Genomic DNA, 19,022 nt, shown 5'->3' on the forward strand with positions numbered 1-19,022 from the left:
TAGTCTGTTCTCTGCTCATGTTTGTTTAACTCCAGTAATCCACAAACGTGTGAGAAAGGGCTGTAATATCCTCCATCCCCCAAGGACAGAACGTGCTGGTGGGCTCTGCTCATGCAGAGGTACTCCAGCTAAACCAGCACACAGCAGTGTCCTGATAAAGCAACCTGACCTAATAAGTGAGAGAGGGAAACAATTAGAAGAGGGAAAAAAAAAAAAAAGGCTTTGCAAACAAACCAGCTCAGGCTTTTCCAAGGTTGTAGATCCCCCAGGGACCTCAGTAGGTGAGTGCAGCTCTTCCCTGTGGTGCCTGGCAGGGCTGGGGCAACCTGAAGGAAGGGATGAGGCTGGATGACCTCTTCCCCATGTGTGCAGAAGCTTAGGGACAGGTCTTAGCTGGACCCCAGTGCCACAGAAGACCTGGGTACATCCCCCAGGGGAATCTGATGGATCTCCATAGCCCTGGGTGCTGCTTTTCCCTGGGAAAGGTGAAAGGTTGGGTTTCAAAACCTGCATCTGATTTTGCGGTAGCTCAGCCTGGGGTCTGTGTCCCAGACACCCCATCTTCTGCCCATGCTGCTGGTTGGGGGGAAGGTGGGCAGTGAGCTGCTGGATGGGGCTGTTTGGACTCAATGCTGCCAGTCCCCATTACTTTGGTGTTGTGTGCACCTTTTCCCGTGTACTTGTCATTAAAAAGCAGTGTGTGACACAGCCTCTGTGTGGGTTATTGGGGGTGGTTTTCAGCATGCAAGAAGAGCATGTCTAGAGGGGCTTTTCAGGGAAAAGCCAAAATCCCAGGATAAGCTGAAAAATCAGAGTTTGTGTCTGTATTATGTGTGTGGCCAGAGTGTGCTGGGCTATTAACTCCATCAGCCACACAGACCTGGGGACAGCTCTTGTGAGCTGAGCTTCCAGGGTGAATCCTGGCACAAGGCTGTGGATTTCCTTAACATCCCTTCCCTGTGGTGGAGGACATTTAATTATTGCCTTTGCCCCTCTGAGAGCATAGAACCAGCTCCAACACCTTCTCCTCCTGCCTGCCCACCTCTCCATGCCTGGGGATGCTGAGCTCCCTCCCTAGCCAGCTCTGCCCTTCCCTTTCCCTGCAGGACCACTGAAGGATGTGATTCTACATCCTCCCCACTCTGGTTGCAACCCCTGGGGATGATGAGGATCCCCTAGCCCCAGCTTCCCCCGGGCCCAGGGGCCTCTGGCAGCACCACCATGCTGCAGAACACCTTTGGCTGCTGGCTCCTGGGTTAATCATTAGAGCCCAGCCATAAAAGTGTCGCTGATGGAAAGTTGAGGCCGTGGCGGCTGTGGAGCGAGGAGGGCCTGCCATAAACATTTATGGCCCCAATGAATCCCTCGCTCTAACCTTGACACTATTTACTGAGCAGGAGGCCTCGGCAGGTCACGGTGTTTCCCAGCCACTGCTGTGGGTGCTGGCTGTGGAGCCCAGGCTGGGTGGGCCCTGGGAGGGCCACACGGGGGGGATCTGCAAGGTGTGATGGAGTCGGGTAGTTCATGATATCACTGCTGGCCGTATCACAATGTGCCTGAGCATCCTGGAGATCCTGACACCTTCCCCACTGCACAGACATGGAGGTGCCTGGGGCTGCTGGAGCTGACCCAGTGGCAGCACGTCTCTGCCCTCTTCCCACCCGCCTGGAGCCTGGCCACATTCCCCAAATCCCTGCTGTAATCCCAGGGTGCTCTGGGCTCTCCCCTGGCAGTTGCTGCCAGTGATGCTTTACGGCAGAGCGATGGGAAGGAGGCTACCAGCGGGGAGGGGACACCGAGGACAGAGGTGACGGCGGTGGCAGGAGCGGTCTGGTGCTGACACCTGCTGGGGCTGAGCCTCATGGCAGCGCGGGAGGCGATGGGGACACCCCCGGGAGCAGCGGGACGGCGGCTGGCACCGGGGTGTGCGGGGCAGGGATTGTCATAGCCCGTCCCCAGGGGACCATCCTGCCTGAACTGTCCGAGACTGACAGCGCCCAAATCCATCCTGGGCTCTGTGTCCTGTCTCCTGCAGCATCAGCTCCCCCAAATCTCTGCCGGCTGCCCAAGATGGCTGTGATCCCCCTGCCCCCCAAACCCCTGGCAGCTCAGGGGGTCTCCCGGGTGCTTGCGGGACCCCTGTCCCTGGGAAAAGGGACACGCTGGGGTGAGCCAGGTCTAGGGGTGACATTAAGCTCTCCTGAAGCCCCGGTGATGCTGGTGGCCAGGGACAGCCCCTGCCCAGGGTGCCAGCATCCTGCAGGAAGGAGGAAAGCACCCACTGCCCAAAGATCTATCCCAGCCTTGGTGCTTTTGAGGACAGGAGCACGGTGACAAAGCGGTGGCAGACGGGCCTGAGTCACTGCAGTGACAGAGAATCACCTGTTTCCATGCTCAGAAGTTGGTAGCTATTTATTGCACTTGAACACCAAGAATAAAACTGACACTTGCCCTCCCTCCTGCACCCACCCCGCACCCAGCCCCCCCCTGCTGCCCTCCCCAGACAGAGCATCCCATCTGAGCAGTGATCACTCTGTTCACAGCCACAGCCAAAAAAACCTCAAAAACAAAACAAAGGAAAAAATTCTAATTCAGTCCCTACTCCCCCCCCTCTCCCACCTCCACCCCTACCCCATCAAGCCCCAGCTGAATCCAAGAGGGTCACACTGCTGACAGTTTGGGTGCATTTACAAAAGAGAAGAGAAAGGTTCAGCTGCAACCACAGGGACTGACAGACACGAGGGGACAGGCAGCTACCCCTCCCCGGGGCCTGAATTTTTATTATGTGACAAAGCTTGGTATACTCTTAATCATAATATATCCTTTGCAATCATCTTAAATAAATATTTCCATAGATATTTCCTGTATGTATATATATATTTTAGTATATATATATAATATATGAGATATCTCATCTTTTTCTTAATCCATTAACATATTTTCCCCGGTTGTCCAAAAAAAAAAAAAAAAAATGTTACAAAAGCCCTGAAATTGTGCAACAGTTAGAAAAAAGGGACAAAAACCCAAAGAAGGAAGGAGCTGCTCCATATAGCCCTTCCACTGCCCCCTCTCCTCCACCCCTTCAACCTGTGGGTGAGAGGGCCTTCAGCCAAGGGGCAGGGTTAGTGGCCCTTTGGGGAGAGGGGCCACCAGTTCCTCCTCTGATGTTCCCACAGCCTGTTCACACCTACCTGGGTTTCCCTGTCTGGTATGGGTGAGCTGAGACCTGACCCTTTGGACATGGATAGCAGTCAGGACACTTCCCTGTTATCAGGAGGAGAGTGGTTGCATCAAGAGAGCAGTGCACAGCATGAGATGTGTGCTGCAGTGGGAAAGAAGGGTTATCTCAGCTCCTGGGGTGATCAGAGGAGATGGTTATGAGACAGCTCTTGGTCCATGGGGGTCCTGCCCTTCCAAACATGGCACTGCTGTTTGATGTTCCTCCCCAGTGACACTGCCATGGGCTGCAGAAGTGAGCTCAAAGTGGAGGCAGATGGTGGCTGTTGCCTGCTCCAACCTCGGGGGCTCCATGGGGACATCGTCTTGTGGAAGCCAAATGAACGGGAGGCAGGTTTGGGAGCAGATGGGGGTTTGGTGCCTGGCAGATGGGGCATTTACTCGGGGTGGGGAAAGACAACTCTCTTGGCTGTGCTTGACTGGGGTAAGGAGAAGAGCACCTGCTCCTTCAGCAAAGAGCAGAGGACAGGACTCCTCTTCTTCCAGAGTAGCTGCACCAGCAAGACCTGAGAAACAATGACCTTGCAGCTGGAGCTGGACTCTGGCAGCCAGGAAGGGAAAACAGGAGATTCCTGAGCTCACCTGCAGAGCTGGGAGCTGCAGCCAGTGCTTCCCCTCAGATATGCCTGTGTTGGAAGAGATGATCAGTCTGAGGGACTTCTGAATTTGGTTTGACCCCAACAGACCTAGGGGGTCAGGCTGTGTCTGTACTAGGAAATTAAACATGCCACAGCCTGATGGGGACAGCAGATCTGTGGTGAACTCCATCCCAACAAGGTGGCTTCATCCATATTACTTGTTGGGAACATGTCCTGGAACCGTGGTGGGATTGTTGAGGTGATGCCAGTCAGTGTATGTGAGGAATGGAGCCAAGAGCTTAAAAGTGCAGATGTAAGGGGCAGCATCCCTGGTTCTGTGTGCCAAAGAAGGATGGTGGCAATTGGAGAATTTTTTTTAATTTTTTTTTTAGTTTTCTTGCAAATTTAGGAGTAATCAGGAAATGTGATGGAAGACAGAAACAGAAGCTGTTCACCATGGCTATGAAAAGAAAGGGGGGTGGTTTATCAGTGCTTGCTCAGAGATGCCCTGGGAATACAGGAACTTGCTCTGGAGAAACAGGGCAAGGTAGGGAAAAGAAACCAGGCAGAACAGACCCCTAAAGTGCAGGTGCTTAATGCTGCCAACACGGGCAAGTTGGGAAGTTGGGTCAGGCTTCAGCTTGACTGGAAGACTGGAAAGGAGTTGAAACCCCAGACTCTGCTTCCTTGGAAATGATTTGGAGTATTTTAGGTGCTGCAAGGACATCCAGCTGCCTCCAGAGGCATGTGGCCCTGGAGAGATGACAGGAGGGAAGCCTCAAAAGGAGAAGACAGCTCAAAGCCTCCCTGGAAACCAAGATGTTCCTCCCTAGCAGCGACTGCCCAAAGTGGGCTCTCAGTGAAAAGAGATTTTATCTACCCCAGCATCTCATCCATCATTCCCAGCAAACCCCACTGCACTCCCTGTCCCAGACCTTCCTTCAGCAGCAGCTGTTGGAGCACCTTTACCCTCACGAGGTCAGCAACTATCAGCAGCTTCAAAATCAGGTTGAAATCACATGATTCCTGCCAGGACCTTCTCCTTCCTCATCCATCTCATACTGACCCCCAAAATACTCCTGACACCCAGAGAGCCTGGGCACTGGGAGCTGGATGAGGCACTCACCATGGCTGGCTTCAAAGCCAGCTCTGAAGAGGGAGAGAGAGAACTGTGAAAGAGCTGAGTCCTTCCTTTAAAAAAATGAAAAAAACTTCAGCACTACACAACTACAGGAAGAAAAACAGATCTATAAAAACACCCCAACTCTACTTTAAAAGCAAAACCTCTCCCTGCACGGATTTCCCTGGTTCAGGGACATCTCTTGCAAGCCAAAGCAGCTCCACAGTCAAACAGCACAGGTCCACCAAGGGCACAGGGACAAACGTTTGCACCTGTATAGAACCTGTGTGACTTGTCTCCTACACACACTGCCAGCAAGCAACCATCATGCTGCTGGCACAGCAGGATGCACAAAAACACCTCTCAGGGCCTGCTCATGCCCCAAAAGTTTGGATTTCTACCCCTCCATCCAGTGGGAGAATATTTTTGCAGTCTGCAAGGATGTGGCCAAGTTTCACACAGCAGCCCTTCCTGCCTTGACAGAGAGCAAAGCATTCAAAACCACAGAAAAGGCAAAATACACACTCAGAATTTACACGGAGAAAACATTTCAAACATTTCCTTTTTTTTTTTCTTTTTTTTCTTTTTTTTCCCTTTTTTTTTATGTCCAAAACAAGCGAGTTTTTGTTCATTTCTTTTGTTTTTCAACACACACACCACCTAGAAAGTTAAACGCCATGCAGATGAAGAGAGTGCAGCTAGAAAGTCCCTCAGGGCAGCAGCACTGCAGGAGTCTCATGTCAAGGAGCAAAGAGGTTCCAGTCAGATAAAAAGAGACCAAGAAATGGAAGAATTGCCAGGAAAAGACCCATCCTCAGCCCTCTACCTGATGGCAAATGGCAGGACCAAAATCCCTTTCCCGGCCACATCTTCTGTCCTGAAAGCCACGTGCTGGTGGCTCCACAAGAGCCACCACCTGGGTTTGCCTTGCAGGAAGACCCAAGGGGTGCAGGAAAGCACCCTGGGGAGTGGGTGCACCTGGTGAGGGTGCCTTTGCCTGCTCATTGCTGCAGGACAGGGTGAGATGAGCCCCTGCAGGGCCCCTGGCAGGAGCATCGTGGCGGCACAGCCCCTCACCAAATGTAAACGTGACAAAAAACAGCAACCCCTGAAAATCCCCCCACCCTCCCTGCCCTAGAACAGTTGAATGTTTATAGTTATTACATAAAGATCCATTTCAGCAAATACTCAAAATCAAGTTACGAAATACACAGTAGGTTGTTTTCCTTTCCCTATAAAAAGGCATGCGCTCAAAGTAGAAGACAGCTAAAGGCTCGGTTGTTTTCTTCGAAGCACAATCAGATTCTGCAGAGTTTTGTTACTTTATAAAGCTTGCATTCCTTGTCATTGCTGGAAGGAGTCGTGTGGGCAAGGGAAGTTTGTGCCCCAAGTTCCTGGCCAGTTTGGCTGGCCCCATCCCAGCCTGGAAGCCGGGCATGGGGGAGTGCTGGGGCTGCATGCGAGGGGCAGAAGAAATTGCTGGAGTGATAGATCCAGGATGGGTGATGGTGGCGAGGAGTAGGGTGCAGGAGTGATGCCACGGGCATGGCATGGCATGGCCAGGAGAGCCCCAGTTCCCAGATGTGCCCATGCAGTGCTGGGAAGCACTTGCCTTTCTCCTCCTCTCTTCTCCTAGCTTCACCAGTCCCTGCTCCGAGAGCAGAAGGGAGGAAGGAGGGAGAGCATCCCCCTGAGCACAGCAGCTGCCCAGAGCCAGGGCACAAACCTACTCACCCTCCTGGGAAGGGAAAATAAAGAGATAGCCTCTACTCACCCATCCAAACACTGCCCTCCTCACCCAGGGGTGTGTGGAAAATGGACTCTGCAAGGAGTTTGAACTGCAGTTCCCCAGCCAAGGCTGCCAGGGAGCAGGAGCTTGTGTTAGGAGTGAGCAGGAGCCATGGGGGCAGATGGGGACCTTGATAGCAGCAAAGCAAAATCCACCGGTGTGCAGGGAGGGTGTGGCACAGAGCAGCTCAAAACAGCCCCCCTGCCCTCCTCTTCCCTGGGGGGTCCCAGCAGAGGTGAGGATGGAGGCGGATGATGAGTCCAAGCCCAAATCAGGAGGTGTGCTGAGCAGTGAGGAGTCCCAACATCATGCAGCTGGGGGGGAGAGGCCTTTACCCTGGCACACATCATCTCGCCAGCCGGATGCTCGGGTTTAGGTTCATGGTTTCTCTCTTGTTGGTTCATGCAGAGGAAGGGACACAGCTGCGTGGCCCCGGAGGCATGGGGGGTTTGATGGGATGCTTGCACAGCACTGGCTGGGCTGTTGAGTGTGCACGGTGAGAAGCGAGGGGTTATTCCAGCAGGGAACCAAGCAGCAGAGCCAACAGCCAAAGTCCCGTAGGTGAAGATGTCAGAGGAGGTCTCCCCTTGGTAGTCAGTCAGTGACAAACCCCACGCAGGCAGGACCAACACTTCAGCTGCAAAAACACAAACCAAGCAGAGAGAGAGTTGCTTCGACCATCCCTTCAGCAGAGCACCCCTCTCCCCAGCACCACCTCACAGCCATCTCCCCACCACCGCAGATCCTATGGGAAGGATCCCACCCACTTCGCGGCCTCCACACAACAAGGACCCCACCCCGTCCCCTCCCTATCCCCATGTCCCATCCCTGGAGCCTCACAGGGCTTACTGCGGTAGGACAGAGGGTGCCCCAGATCTGTGGAAGTGGACAATTTGCCATTTGCCATCCCGGCGGTGCCAGATGCGGGTCTCCTCGGACTGAGCGGTGCGGGGGATCCCTCCCGCGTCCACGTACTGCGTGATGCGGATGTAGGCGATGCAGGCAGATTCGTCTCCCATCAGGTGGATGTGGGGGTTCAGGATTGTTGTGTGCACAGGCTTGCTGTTCCGGGACCACACTGGAGAAGGGACAAGTAGAGGGGGAAGGAGTTTGAATGGCTTTTGGCAGCGGCTTGGGAAAGGGAGATGTTTGGGTAAAACTCTCTGCTTGGAGGGCATGGGTAAAGTCTGGATGGGTGGGTTCAGGGTGGAGCCACATGGATAGCACCTAATCAAGCAACACCTCTGCATACAGCCCAGCCCCAGATGACCCAAGAGGCTTGATTCACCTCCTGCTTAGATCTTCCAGATCTCCATAAACCACCCTTGCCCTCCTCTCTCCAGTAAGGGAATGGAGGTCAAGACACAGCTGGGCCCATGGGAGGGGGGGAGAGTCCCTCAGGAGGCACGGGGGCTGCTTACGGTTTTCAAAGTAGAATCGGTGGAAATCCAGGCCCTCCACAAGGTTGCCCAGTGCCTCAGGCTCAAAAGCAGTCATCCCTGGGTCACACATCTTCCTGGGGAGGTGGGAAGAGGGGAGAAAAGAGTTGTTATCTCACTGCTTCCAGCATGAGAGCCTGCAAAACCCAAATAGCTCATGCTGAGGGTCACTTCCTCAAGCCTGGGATTTGAGAAGCCTCTGCACCAGCAATTCAAGCAGAAGACTGACCCCATCCCTGCACTCTATGTGAAGCCCACCGCACATCATCTCCAGCCCACATAGTACAGCCAGAACCCCAGTGAGGGGGGGTGAATTCTCCATCGCTCACTATCTCCAATTAAACCTCCAAAAAAATTGCCTTCTTCTTTGTAAGAAAGAAAATCAGTAGGGAAAAATTCATATTCTCTGCTCTGTATCAAAATACCCCTGCTGCGAGTCTCTGGGGCAGGGATGAAGACCTGCACTCTCTCAGAAATCACTAATTAATCAGGCCTTGGACACAAAAGTAGTGTACTCTGAGGAGCACCAGCTCAGCACACTTATGCTTCCAAGCAGCCTGGGGCAATCAGGATATAATGAATACCATGGATGCAACGTTCCTCCTTCCACCATAAATCACAGTTCCAGTTATTCATCTCTCTGCAAACCAGAAAATGTCCTTTTCCATGACAGAGAGACCAGAGAGATGTGGTGAGCTCACTGTGAGAGAAGCACTGGGTTTGGAAACTTATGTCCCCTGCTTCTCTCAAACGGTCTCCATGCCCTGGGCCATCAGTAAAACCTCCCAGGCTGTGTTGTAACACTGAGGGCACCCGCTCCAGGGAGCTGAGCCCCTTCCCCAGCCCAAAACCCCTCTGGGCACACTCACGTGTAGGACTCAAAGTCCCCATTGCTTATTGCTTCAATCAGCTGCTCTGTGACTTTAATGATTTCTTGCTTCCGTACTGTTGGGTTAAAGAGAAAAATAATTAAAAAATAAAATTAAAAAAAAAAAAAAGAGAAAACACACCCAAAGTGCTGGCATTGCATTATCATTGGTGCATCTACTTCTCAACTGAAACAGACAACAGGACATTGGAGGCAAACTGGAAACTGAGCAGAGGAAAAAGCAGGAGAGTGACTTGAGAGAGAGGTGTTGGGAAGGGCTCTTCTGGAGAGGAAAGGCTTCCAAAGTGAAGCACAAAAAGCTGTCACAAGATCAGCTGTGAGGAAGAACAGGTAACGTGGGCAGCCAGCCCAGGAGACACAAGAAGGGAGGACACAAATGGCACAGCACTGTGTGGCTGCTGCTGGGTATCCCGGGAGCTGCTGGCTCAGCTGGGAATAGATGGAGCTGCAAGAGTGGGTTTGGCTTCCTGGGATTCAGGAGGAGCTGTCAGAGATAATTCTGGGCTTATTCATGAACCTCTGCTTTAAATACAAATCAGCATCGTGCTTGACTTTTTTTTTTTTTCATTGTAGCTAATGAAAGGAGAGGGAGGATGTTCCTGGGAGTCATGCAGAAAGGAGGAGAGGGATCCCCAACACTGCCTGCCTCTGTGTCCACTCCCAGGGAGCCCTTCCCCAGGAGGACAAGTGTCCTATTAAGTCTCATGTCAGGCCAAAGCCCATCCTGCTTTGTGCTGAGATGGCTTCGTTGAGAGGCTTTACAAATTAGCACTGATAAATTATTCCCTGGGTTATTCTTAGAAAGCTGGCTCTGGCAGGAGGGAGGCAGGGATTCCCCCTGGAGGCTTTTCCCAAAGGGACGTTTATTTTGGAAGAGCAGGAGGCCAGGCTACTACCCTGCAGATTTCTGCCATTTCCATGCCTGTTTTTATGGAACATCCCCATTTTTTGGGAGCCTCCTCTCCTCACCAGCAGTGCCCCAGCTGCTTGTGGTGGTGACCCAGCAGTGGAACAACTTGTGATGTTTCACCCTAATAAAAAATGCTTCTGAAGGGCCCCAAGACAGCTCAGTGGTCATGATTTTTGCTGTAGTCAATATCTTGGACTAACGACCCCAGGGTGACCCTCTGAAAGAGCCTGCCCACCCTCTCAGGTGGCCCCACAAATACCTTTGGTGTCTTCATCCTCGATGGTGGTGTTGGTGCTCTCCGACGATTCCTGAGCAAAGAACATAAAGGAGAGATGGGGAGGTGAGAGGGGTCTTGGCCCAACGCTGGGCTGAGCTCCTGTGTCCGACAGCCCCCCGAGTCTGACCCCACAGCTCTCGACTGTGCCAACGGACAGAAACCAAGGAAAATGCCAGCAGGTCCAGCCCATCCTCAACCACGGCTCTAGGGCAAGTGCTGGCAGAGCCCTTCCTGACCTCCACGCCTTGTAGCCAAGGGCACAAGAGCTGGGCTGGGGAGGGTCCCGTAGGAACGGCGCTGCCTTTCCTACCGATGCCTGTGGGGACAGAGATGGGGCAGGTCCAGGGGGTTTGGTGGGTTCCTAGGAGCGATGCTGGAGGGGCAGGGAAAGGGGCTGTGTGGGAGTGGAAGACACCATGTTGACTGTACGATAAAGAAGAGAGATGTACAAATTAAACAGCGAGGAGGAGCTTGGGATGAGAAAGAGGGGACTGTGCAGGAGTGAGAGACCACACTGACCGCAGAGTAGGGAGAGAAATGTACGATAAAACAGAGTGCTTCCAAGACCCACACGGACCACCGAAGGCTGAGACACAGCTCTTCCAAGAAACAGCTGAGCACTACACAGATTTGGGGGGAGGGGGGTACTGACCCCCCATCTCTCTCCAGGAGCCCCATCAAGGCGACTCTGCTAGCGGAGCTAGAGCAATGGCTCTGCTAGCTCTTCCCAGCAGAGCCTTGCTTATGTATTACCCATAATACCCCGATGTAGGTTGGCAAGGTGTCCCATGACCATACAGTCCCCGCAGAGGCATGGAAGGTGTTTCTCCAAGGCTCCTTGGACCGATGCAGCCTGCAGACCTGAGTCAGGAGAACTGGGAGAAACGGCATGAGAACCCATCAGCAAGAACCAGGGCTGGCTTCCCACCAGCTGGTGGCCAGCAAATGCCTGCACCAACCCTGTTAATGGGGTTTGTGGGTGATACAGCTTTGAGGATGTTCCCTCCAACCCCGGTGTCCCTTCTTCCCTACCCCGAGGTAACTTCCAAAAATGGGGGAAGCTGGAACATGTAGAGAGGCCCAGCAATATCAGCATTGAGGAAGACGAAGGACACTCACCATTAACTGAACGCTGGAACTGGACTTTCTTTTCTGGAAAAACAAGGAGAAGAGATGGAACAGGAAGAGACACAGAGTGAGAAAGGTAGAGAGTGGCACGTGAGAGGCAGCAGCTCCTGAGCCACCCTTCATGGTCCTCATGGAGGAGCAAATGAAAGGCATTGGGGGGGGACAATCTGGTGCTGCTGTAGAGACGTGCTGCTGGCTGCAGTGCTGGTGGTGCCATGCCAGCTCCCTCCCCACCTTCCTGCTGGCACCTTTCTCTCTTGACCTGCTTCAATCTCTGTTGTTGCTCATCCCAAGGATCTGGCTAGTTCAAAAGGGAGTCCTCTAGGAGCTGATGACCACTCTGGTGGCTTTGTGACCAGGCCAGCAAGCTCAGAGGAACAGGAGTGGGATGCTGAAAAGCTAAGGCAGCTCCACCACCTGTACAGAACTGTGGTGGATGCCATCCTGATGTTCACAGACTTTGGAGCTGGTCTGGTGCATCTGCCTATGTTGCTGATAGTGTGGAGACACTGTTGGCTTTGGACCTAGAGCAGTGCTGAGCCAGCTGGTTTAAAGCCAGCACAGCTACTCGTACCTGACCCCACATGGCAGACACACTGGGTGGAAAGCTGTCCTGAGCACTGTTCCAGTGCTTTAAATTAGGCTGAGTCTCTTCCAAAGACAAGACCTTGCACATGCACATGTTTATCTCCATCCTTGACAACTACCCCTGGGCTTTAACAACCCCAGTGACACGGGCCTTGGATGACCCCACAGACACGTTTCTGCTCGCAATCCTAAACTAATTCTGGACTCTCCTTCCTTGCTGTGTTCTGCTCCCCATCTCTGCCTAGCCAGCAAAGAGGGGGACATGCATGCTGGCCTTTTCTCCACCTCCAGCTCCCAGGGGATGAATCCCAGCAGGTGACAGGGAAGACTGGCATACAGGAAGGAGAACCTGCAGCACCAGTTAACAAAGGGTTTTGCCACCGTATTTAAGGAGGCACTGGCTCTGCCTGCCCTGCAGAGGGAAACACACAGTGCATATTTCTTGGAAAAATCCATGGAGAGACCAGCTAGGGGGCATGGCCGGGCTGCTGGTGTCCATTCCTCCTCCACATCTCCTTCACATCCTGACTGGTTCCCACCAGCATCATCACTGAGCTTCCCCCCGGGCTGGTGCAGCTCTCCCCTCCCTAGCTAGGTCCTGCATTAATCCTCATCCCTCCTTCACCAAACCAAGAGAAGTCCACAAGGGCAGAGGGAGCTTCAGGATTTTGGAAGGAGCCTCGTGGGAAACTGAGCCGTAGGAGCTGGGCTGTCTGCAGGAAAGGCTGGAGGCTCCTGCTACCCAAAGATATGAGGGGGGCAGTAAACTGAGGAGATTTGAGACGCAACAGAATGCAACACAAAGCAGCGACCGCATCGAGTCTGGACATACAGTAACAGGATGCAACACGGGGCAGTGAGCTCAGTAATTTAGGACGGGACAGGATGTGACATGGGGCAGTGATTCCATCAGTTTACAATGTGACGAGATGTGACACTACACAGGGCAGTGAAGGTATCGAAGCTGCTGGGACCAAAAGACCCTCCCAGAGATCTCAGAGCAGAGCTGGAGGGGGATTCTTGGTCCCGTGAATGTTTTCAGTAGGGGAAGAACCTCCTTGGGAGGGCGTTTCAAGCCCTCTGGGTGAAGACTGGCACCATCCCTATGCCAGAGGGTTGTGCTGGGGGCAGCACCAGGTACCTGCTGCCTATCTGCATAGCTTTGGGTAGGAACAGCAGGGGTGGCTGCCTGGCACCTGCCTGCTCTCATGCTGGACAGTCAGTCCAGCAGGTTTCTCCAAACTGGGGCAATTTTTCCAACAATGAAGCACACCATGTGGCCTGAACTTATGGTCCTGCTCTGAACAGGCAGGACAGTTCCCTTCCCACCTTCCCAAACACTCAAGGAAGGTTTCCAGGTTCACGCCTCACTGTTCCAGCAAGATGGAAAGAGATGACTGCTTCCCAGTGAGCTTGACTCTACTTTGTCTTCTCCTCTACTTGTGCTGGCAAATGTCTTCTCTCCCCACAGCATCCTGCAATGCTAAAGAGGAAATTCAAGGCTGTCCCTTTCTGCTAGAAAATTAGATTCAGGACCATGTCTGATGAAGCCCCTTCATCCACCAGTCTCTCCTTTTACTGCTTAAAAACACATCTCCCAATTGCTCTTACCCATGCTCCAGCAACTCGTACTGAGTCAGCTCTACCTGTGGTGCCACTTCTCTGGTGACTCCCAGAAGCAGCCAGGACCTCAGAACAGCAGAGGACAGGCCAGGAGTGGCTGGCACATGGGTTGCTCTGACTCCCACAGGACTTGTTTCCTCTGTGCCAGTTTTGTCCAAAACTAGCAATCCTGTCCTGGAAGTCATGTGGTATCCTGACACCATGGCCCAAAGCAATGTCCTGTCACAGCAGTGCAGGCCATCAGCTTCACATTGCAGAATAACCCTGCTTTCCCAGATTGCTCTGTTGTGGAGCTGAGACCAGGTCTGGAGGGTTGTGCATGGCCTCATGCCTCAAGCCTTGCAAGCTTGGCTTGCTCCAGCTGCTGGGTCTGGAAGGAGTGGGAGAAAAGACAAGCCCAGACCTCTGACTCCACTAACCATTTGGACTGAGAAGGGAAGAAGCCAGCTGAGGGCTCTCCTCTTCCAAAACCCTGTTCTCCTGACAGCCTAACAGCCAAATGAAAGTGGTACAGGAAGAACAGTGACCATGCTGCAGTCAGGCTACCAAAGCTCTGCCTGACACTGTTGCCTGTTTCATGGAGGAAACAGGTAAGGAGAGAGACGGACCATCACACAGGTCATCCCTTCCTGCAAGAAGATGAGTAACCACCACATGGCTAACTGCCACATCTCAGCAGAATCAGCAGGAGAAGCTGTTTGGCAGCTTCCAGGAGTCATCTTGTCCTGGTGAAGAGCTGTAGCCCCACTGCAGAGGGACAGGTGAACCTGAGGGCTCAGCAGCCCCAGAAACAAAGGTCCGCCAAGTACTGGCTTGTTTGTAGAGCATCACCATGATATTTGCTCTGTCAAGCATCATCGACTTCATTTGCCCTGCCTGCACTGGGCACAGGGGGCCAGCAGTGCTGCCATGAGGGTTGAAGGCACCCGGTGTATCACCTGGCAGCACACCAGTCCTTGGGGACAGGATGGGACAGGAGCTGGGGGCAAACCCAGCCCCACCAGCCACAGATCGCATGGTAGTGGGACTCGTGCTGGGCAGAGCAGAAAATGCTGGGCAGCTGGTGACAGGCTGAAGCCATGGCTCCAGATCTGCCTCCCCTTGTCCCCTGTTCTGCTTCAGCCTCAAGCCCTCCCTGAGTTCAGCCAGGGGGAGAGCATGTTGTGCAGGCAATGAAATAGCAGCAAATTCCTCCTGCACACCCCTCCAGCATGAGCCCGTTCCCCTCACAAAGCCTCCCGTGGGCTGCCTGTCCTGGCAGGAGCCGAGCTGGTGGCATGGGGACAAAAGGGGACAGGTGGGCCAACAGCTGTGCCAACAGCTGTGCCAACAGCTGCCCTTTAGAGAACAGGGTGTGGCGGGGATGGTTGGCACGACCCTGAGACCCCCCACTGCCAGCCCAGTGGAGAAGGCAGCGTGGAGAGGAGGCTTACCTTCACGCCGTCATTCTTCTTGTTGCCACCACTTTTGCCTCCTGGAGAGAGGAGGAAGGAGATTAAGAGAGCCAGGCAGGGCACCAAGACCAGGAGGCCGAGAATCAGCAGCATGGTGCCGGGCAGCAGGGCCGTGGGACCCCACAGCACCGGTCAGGGGGTTTTGTCCTCTCTCCAGCCCCCAGGAGCTCAGGGGTGACCTCGTTGGCACCTTCCCGTTCTGCCCGGTGTCTCTGGGCCCAAAGCCCGACCCGTCTCCTCCTGTCACGCCGAGTCCTGGGGGCAGCCTGGAGGGGCCTTTGGATCCGTCCGGCTCCGGCCGGGGGGACGCTGGTGACGGAGCTCTGTGGAATGGGCTGCCCGCCCGCTGCCCTCTAATTTTAGCCCCACGCTGCCGGGATCATGTGCTGCCGGCCCGACGGCCCGACAGCTGCGGGCCACATTCTGACACTGATGAAAAGCAGACGCCTTCCCGGTGCCCACCCAGCACTGCCGGCTCTGACCCAGCCCCCCCAGGGCTCGGCAAGCCGCCCCTGCACTCCCGGAGCCGGACGGGATCAGAGAATCTCAGCCCCACGCAGGACCCTGCTGCCCAGCATGGGCAGGGGGAGCAGCCGGGAGTGCAGGGGCTGTGGCAGGACCGGCAGCGCTGCCTGAGATACTTTTGAATTTCCTGCCCTTTGATGCCCGCTGTCCTCTCCGGGCTGTCGGGCTCCTCCATCCACCACACGCTGCTCACAAATGCTAAATCTGTCAGCACGATGCCCCCGCGACATTTTAGATACCAACCCTGGCTGTGGCTGGGGCACCTGGCTGGGCCAGCAGCCCCCAGGTCCCTCCTGCTACACCCGATTCCTGGGGTGCCTTGGTGAAGCACCCCGAAACACCCATCTAATGCCAAACAGCTGCCACCAGCCCCATCAAACATGCCAGGTTTGGCTGGTCCCACCAGTGTAGCACCTCTGCCAGACTGTCCTCTCTGCTGGGGAGGTGACAGTGAGCGGATGAGCCCCTCAGTCACCTGGTTCATTTCTGGTGCCATGCCGTGAACCCCCGGGATCCCTGCCTGTGAAATCCCAGCTGGAAGGCTCACTCCCATTAGGGAGAGGCAGAGTGACATGAGGGAACCTGCTGCCATCTGGCTGCAGTGGCACCCAGAGACCTTTCTGACACTTTCCTACTGCAGAGGATGCTCTCCCTGAGCCACAAACACCTCCAGGAGGACACAAAACCAGCTGCCTGGAGCCCTGGCTGCCCCCAGTACCTACATCCCCACCCTGCCACAAGCCAGATAGCTGATTGAATACAAACCCCAAAAATCTAAACCTCTGGACATGGCCGTCCCTCAGCCAGACACCTTTTCTCTTGCACCCGGAGCCTGCAGCTGGCAGGAGGTGTCAGATGCCCTTGCCTGGACCACAAACCTAATGCCACACATCCCCAGAGGCACCGGGCTGCAACCTCAGCCCCACTGTAACACCCGAGGCAAAGCTGGCTCTGCAGGGACCCTGTGGGTTTGCCCTGAGCCCACTGTAAGACAAGGAGATGAGCCCTGGATACAGCACCTACCAGAGAAATTCCTGGTGGCCAGCATGGTGGTGAGGATAGCTCCCTGAAAGACACAGAAAGCAGAAGGAAAAGACATGCTGGACCCCAGCCCCCACATCCCCATCATTCCCCCCAACCCTAGGAAAGCCCTTCTTGTCACCTGTCTTCCAGCCACCTTCCCACAGGCTTGATATTCTCCTGACATCAAAAGCAGCCCTTAGTACCCTGACTCTGTATCTCCAGTGCCAGGGCATTAGGTTGCATTCTCCAAAACTGCTTTCCCTCCAAGATTAAAGGGATATTAGATATCCCTCGAGTGCATTTTGGTCTTGTTCTGCCCTGCCTGACATGTAGCAGGGCTCTGCTGACCAAAGCTGGCAGCTGGTGGTCAGGGCACCCACCAGGAGCAGAACTGGATTTAATTGCAATTAAAGCCATTCCAGCTAAGAGTGGGGCAGGAATTTTTCACAGGAGCCACGCAAAGATCACCACTGCAAAATAACCATCATAAAAATGCTTCTCCTTTTCCAGCTGATTCTAACTAGCTGCTCAGCGTATAATGAGATTACTTTGGACTAATTACTTATAGAAATGGATTCCTATTTTGAAGTATACGCCTGAACTAATTTGATTACTTGTCTAGCTGAAAAGTAATAATAGTTTATAGCCAGTTTCTTTTCTTGATAATCTTATTAGTAGCCTGCAGCTACACTGCTCTGTGTCACATCGTGTTCAGGCCTGGAGCGCTGACGGCTCTGAGGGCTGGGCAGACCAGCACCAGCACCTCCTGTGTCTCCAGCTCCAGAGGAGCATTGGGATTTCCAGAGCCTCTTCCCGGCACCCTGATGCCAGCTGGGGCTGAGCAGCACCCAGGAGATGGATGTCCCAGGAGGTTTCAGAGGGGGGCCAGGCTGTAGCAAACAGCAGTGTCCAAGAGGAGAGTGGGAGAGCCAGAGCTTTTTGCAATCTATAGATGACTGTGTCCCATTGCTGCAACATGTCTGGGTCATCAGGCAAAAGGGTCTCAACTGGGCTTCTCAGATCCACATCCTGCCCCAAAGAGTTGTTTTCTTGACTGAGTCCAGTGGGAAAGTCCTCACCCCAGTGTCCAGGGTGGATACTGCTGTGGGACTTGGTGCTTTCCTACACCATGGCTTTCCCCTAAGCATTCAGAACCCCAGCCAGATGCAGCCACCACTCCACTCAGACTCTTCCCGTCTTCATGACTCAGATCCCCAATACTATCACCCCACACCCTGATCCAGACACCCCACCTGTCCTTCCCCACTCCCCAATGACCTGATCATGCATTTCACAGCCAGCTTGAAGATGATCAGAGTTACCTTCAGCTTCCTCCGAGCGTTGAACTTCTTCAGACAATCCACCGTCTCCTGCCTGTGCATGCATGATGCCACGGTGGCACGGTGCTGGGAGAAGAGAGACCAACTCAGAGCAGGTGCCAAGGGGGAAGGGTCTCCCCTGACCCTGCTCTTGCACACCCACATGTGCCTGAGCCATGGCCAGAGCCATGAACAACAGCAGCAGATAAAACTTTCACAGGCAGCTCTGGAGACAGCAGGATCTGCTCTGGTGGGAGGGGGTTGCAAGGAGGTGGGTTTGCTGCCCTCTAACTTAAGCCCTCAATGTTTAGCAGCGTTCTCAGTGCCTGCACATGACTGAAGTCCCAGGGTTAAGCTCTTGGACTCCTCCTGCCTTTAGGAGCAGATTCAGAACGAGAACAGGCAGATGGAGCAGTAGGGTGCAGGCACTGCTGATGGGCGTATGGATGGATGAACACGAGCCTGCTTCCAGCAGGGAAAGGCTCCCACAGCACAGTGTAACACCAAGAAACCAAGGTGAGGAATATGGGTGTGCCTCCCATTACCAGATACTCTGGCAGACTGTTTGCAATCACCCTCCAACCTTTTCTCTGCTGTAAAGCTTCAGGAAAGAGACTGCTCTGAGAGCAATGGGAGGACCCATGCCAGAATAACATCTTCCCAGGATAGAGAAAAGAGCCAGAAGCATGTTCAATAACACATGCTTCCCCAGGTGAGATGTTCCCTCCCCCTTAGGACCCTCTATATCTCTAGACCTTAGACCCCAACTGGTGAGTGGAACCAAACTCACGGATATCCAGGGGTGCTTCAGAGCCTCCGCTGCCGTGATGCGCTTGGACGGGTTTATGGTCAACATCTTGTTGATGAGATCTTTTGCTTCAGGAGTGACTGTGTCCCACTCAGGAGAAGGGAACTACCAAAACAAAGGGACTGGGGTGAGGGATGGCAGGGGGCAACAGGAAGAGCAGAAGTCCCTTTGGACTTGCGTTAGTTCTCCTGCAACATTTTACTCCTACCTAGGGGGTTGGAGAACCAGTAGAAACTGGAAAGAGCTGCAAGCTAGAAAACTCAAGAATAGAGGTTGAGGGAGAAAGGTGGAAGGTTCCGGATGGGACCCATCTGT

At 53.9% G+C, this 19,022-nt stretch overlaps 1 protein-coding gene across 3 annotated transcripts in view; it reads right to left on the reverse strand.

The window, feature by feature from the left end:
* Positions 1–2,716: 2,716 nt before the first annotated feature.
* CAMK2A (calcium/calmodulin dependent protein kinase II alpha) overlaps positions 2,717–19,022 on the reverse strand; it is a 31,241-nt gene continuing 14,935 nt past the window's right edge. Inside the window, exons 10-19 of one of the 3 annotated variants that reach the window (XM_008501838.2) lie at positions 18,690–18,812; positions 17,903–17,986; positions 16,581–16,623; positions 15,012–15,052; positions 11,359–11,391; positions 10,222–10,270; positions 9,033–9,108; positions 8,146–8,240; positions 7,565–7,802; positions 2,717–7,361 (exon numbers count right to left, since the gene is read on the reverse strand). In XM_008501838.2, the coding sequence (XP_008500060.1) occupies positions 7,570–7,802; positions 8,146–8,240; positions 9,033–9,108; positions 10,222–10,270; positions 11,359–11,391; positions 15,012–15,052; positions 16,581–16,623; positions 17,903–17,986; positions 18,690–18,812 (777 nt within the window). In that variant the 3' untranslated portion in view covers positions 2,717–7,361; positions 7,565–7,569. The remainder of the gene's footprint in view (positions 7,362–7,564; positions 7,803–8,145; positions 8,241–9,032; positions 9,109–10,221; positions 10,271–11,358; positions 11,392–15,011; positions 15,053–16,580; positions 16,624–17,902; positions 17,987–18,689; positions 18,813–19,022) is intronic. The other 2 variants (XM_030459464.1, XM_008501847.2) reach the window with 2 other exon arrangements.

This window comes from Calypte anna, chromosome 13, assembly GCF_003957555.1.
Source record: "Calypte anna isolate BGI_N300 chromosome 13, bCalAnn1_v1.p, whole genome shotgun sequence".
NCBI classification, from domain to species: Eukaryota; Metazoa; Chordata; class Aves; order Apodiformes; family Trochilidae; genus Calypte; species Calypte anna.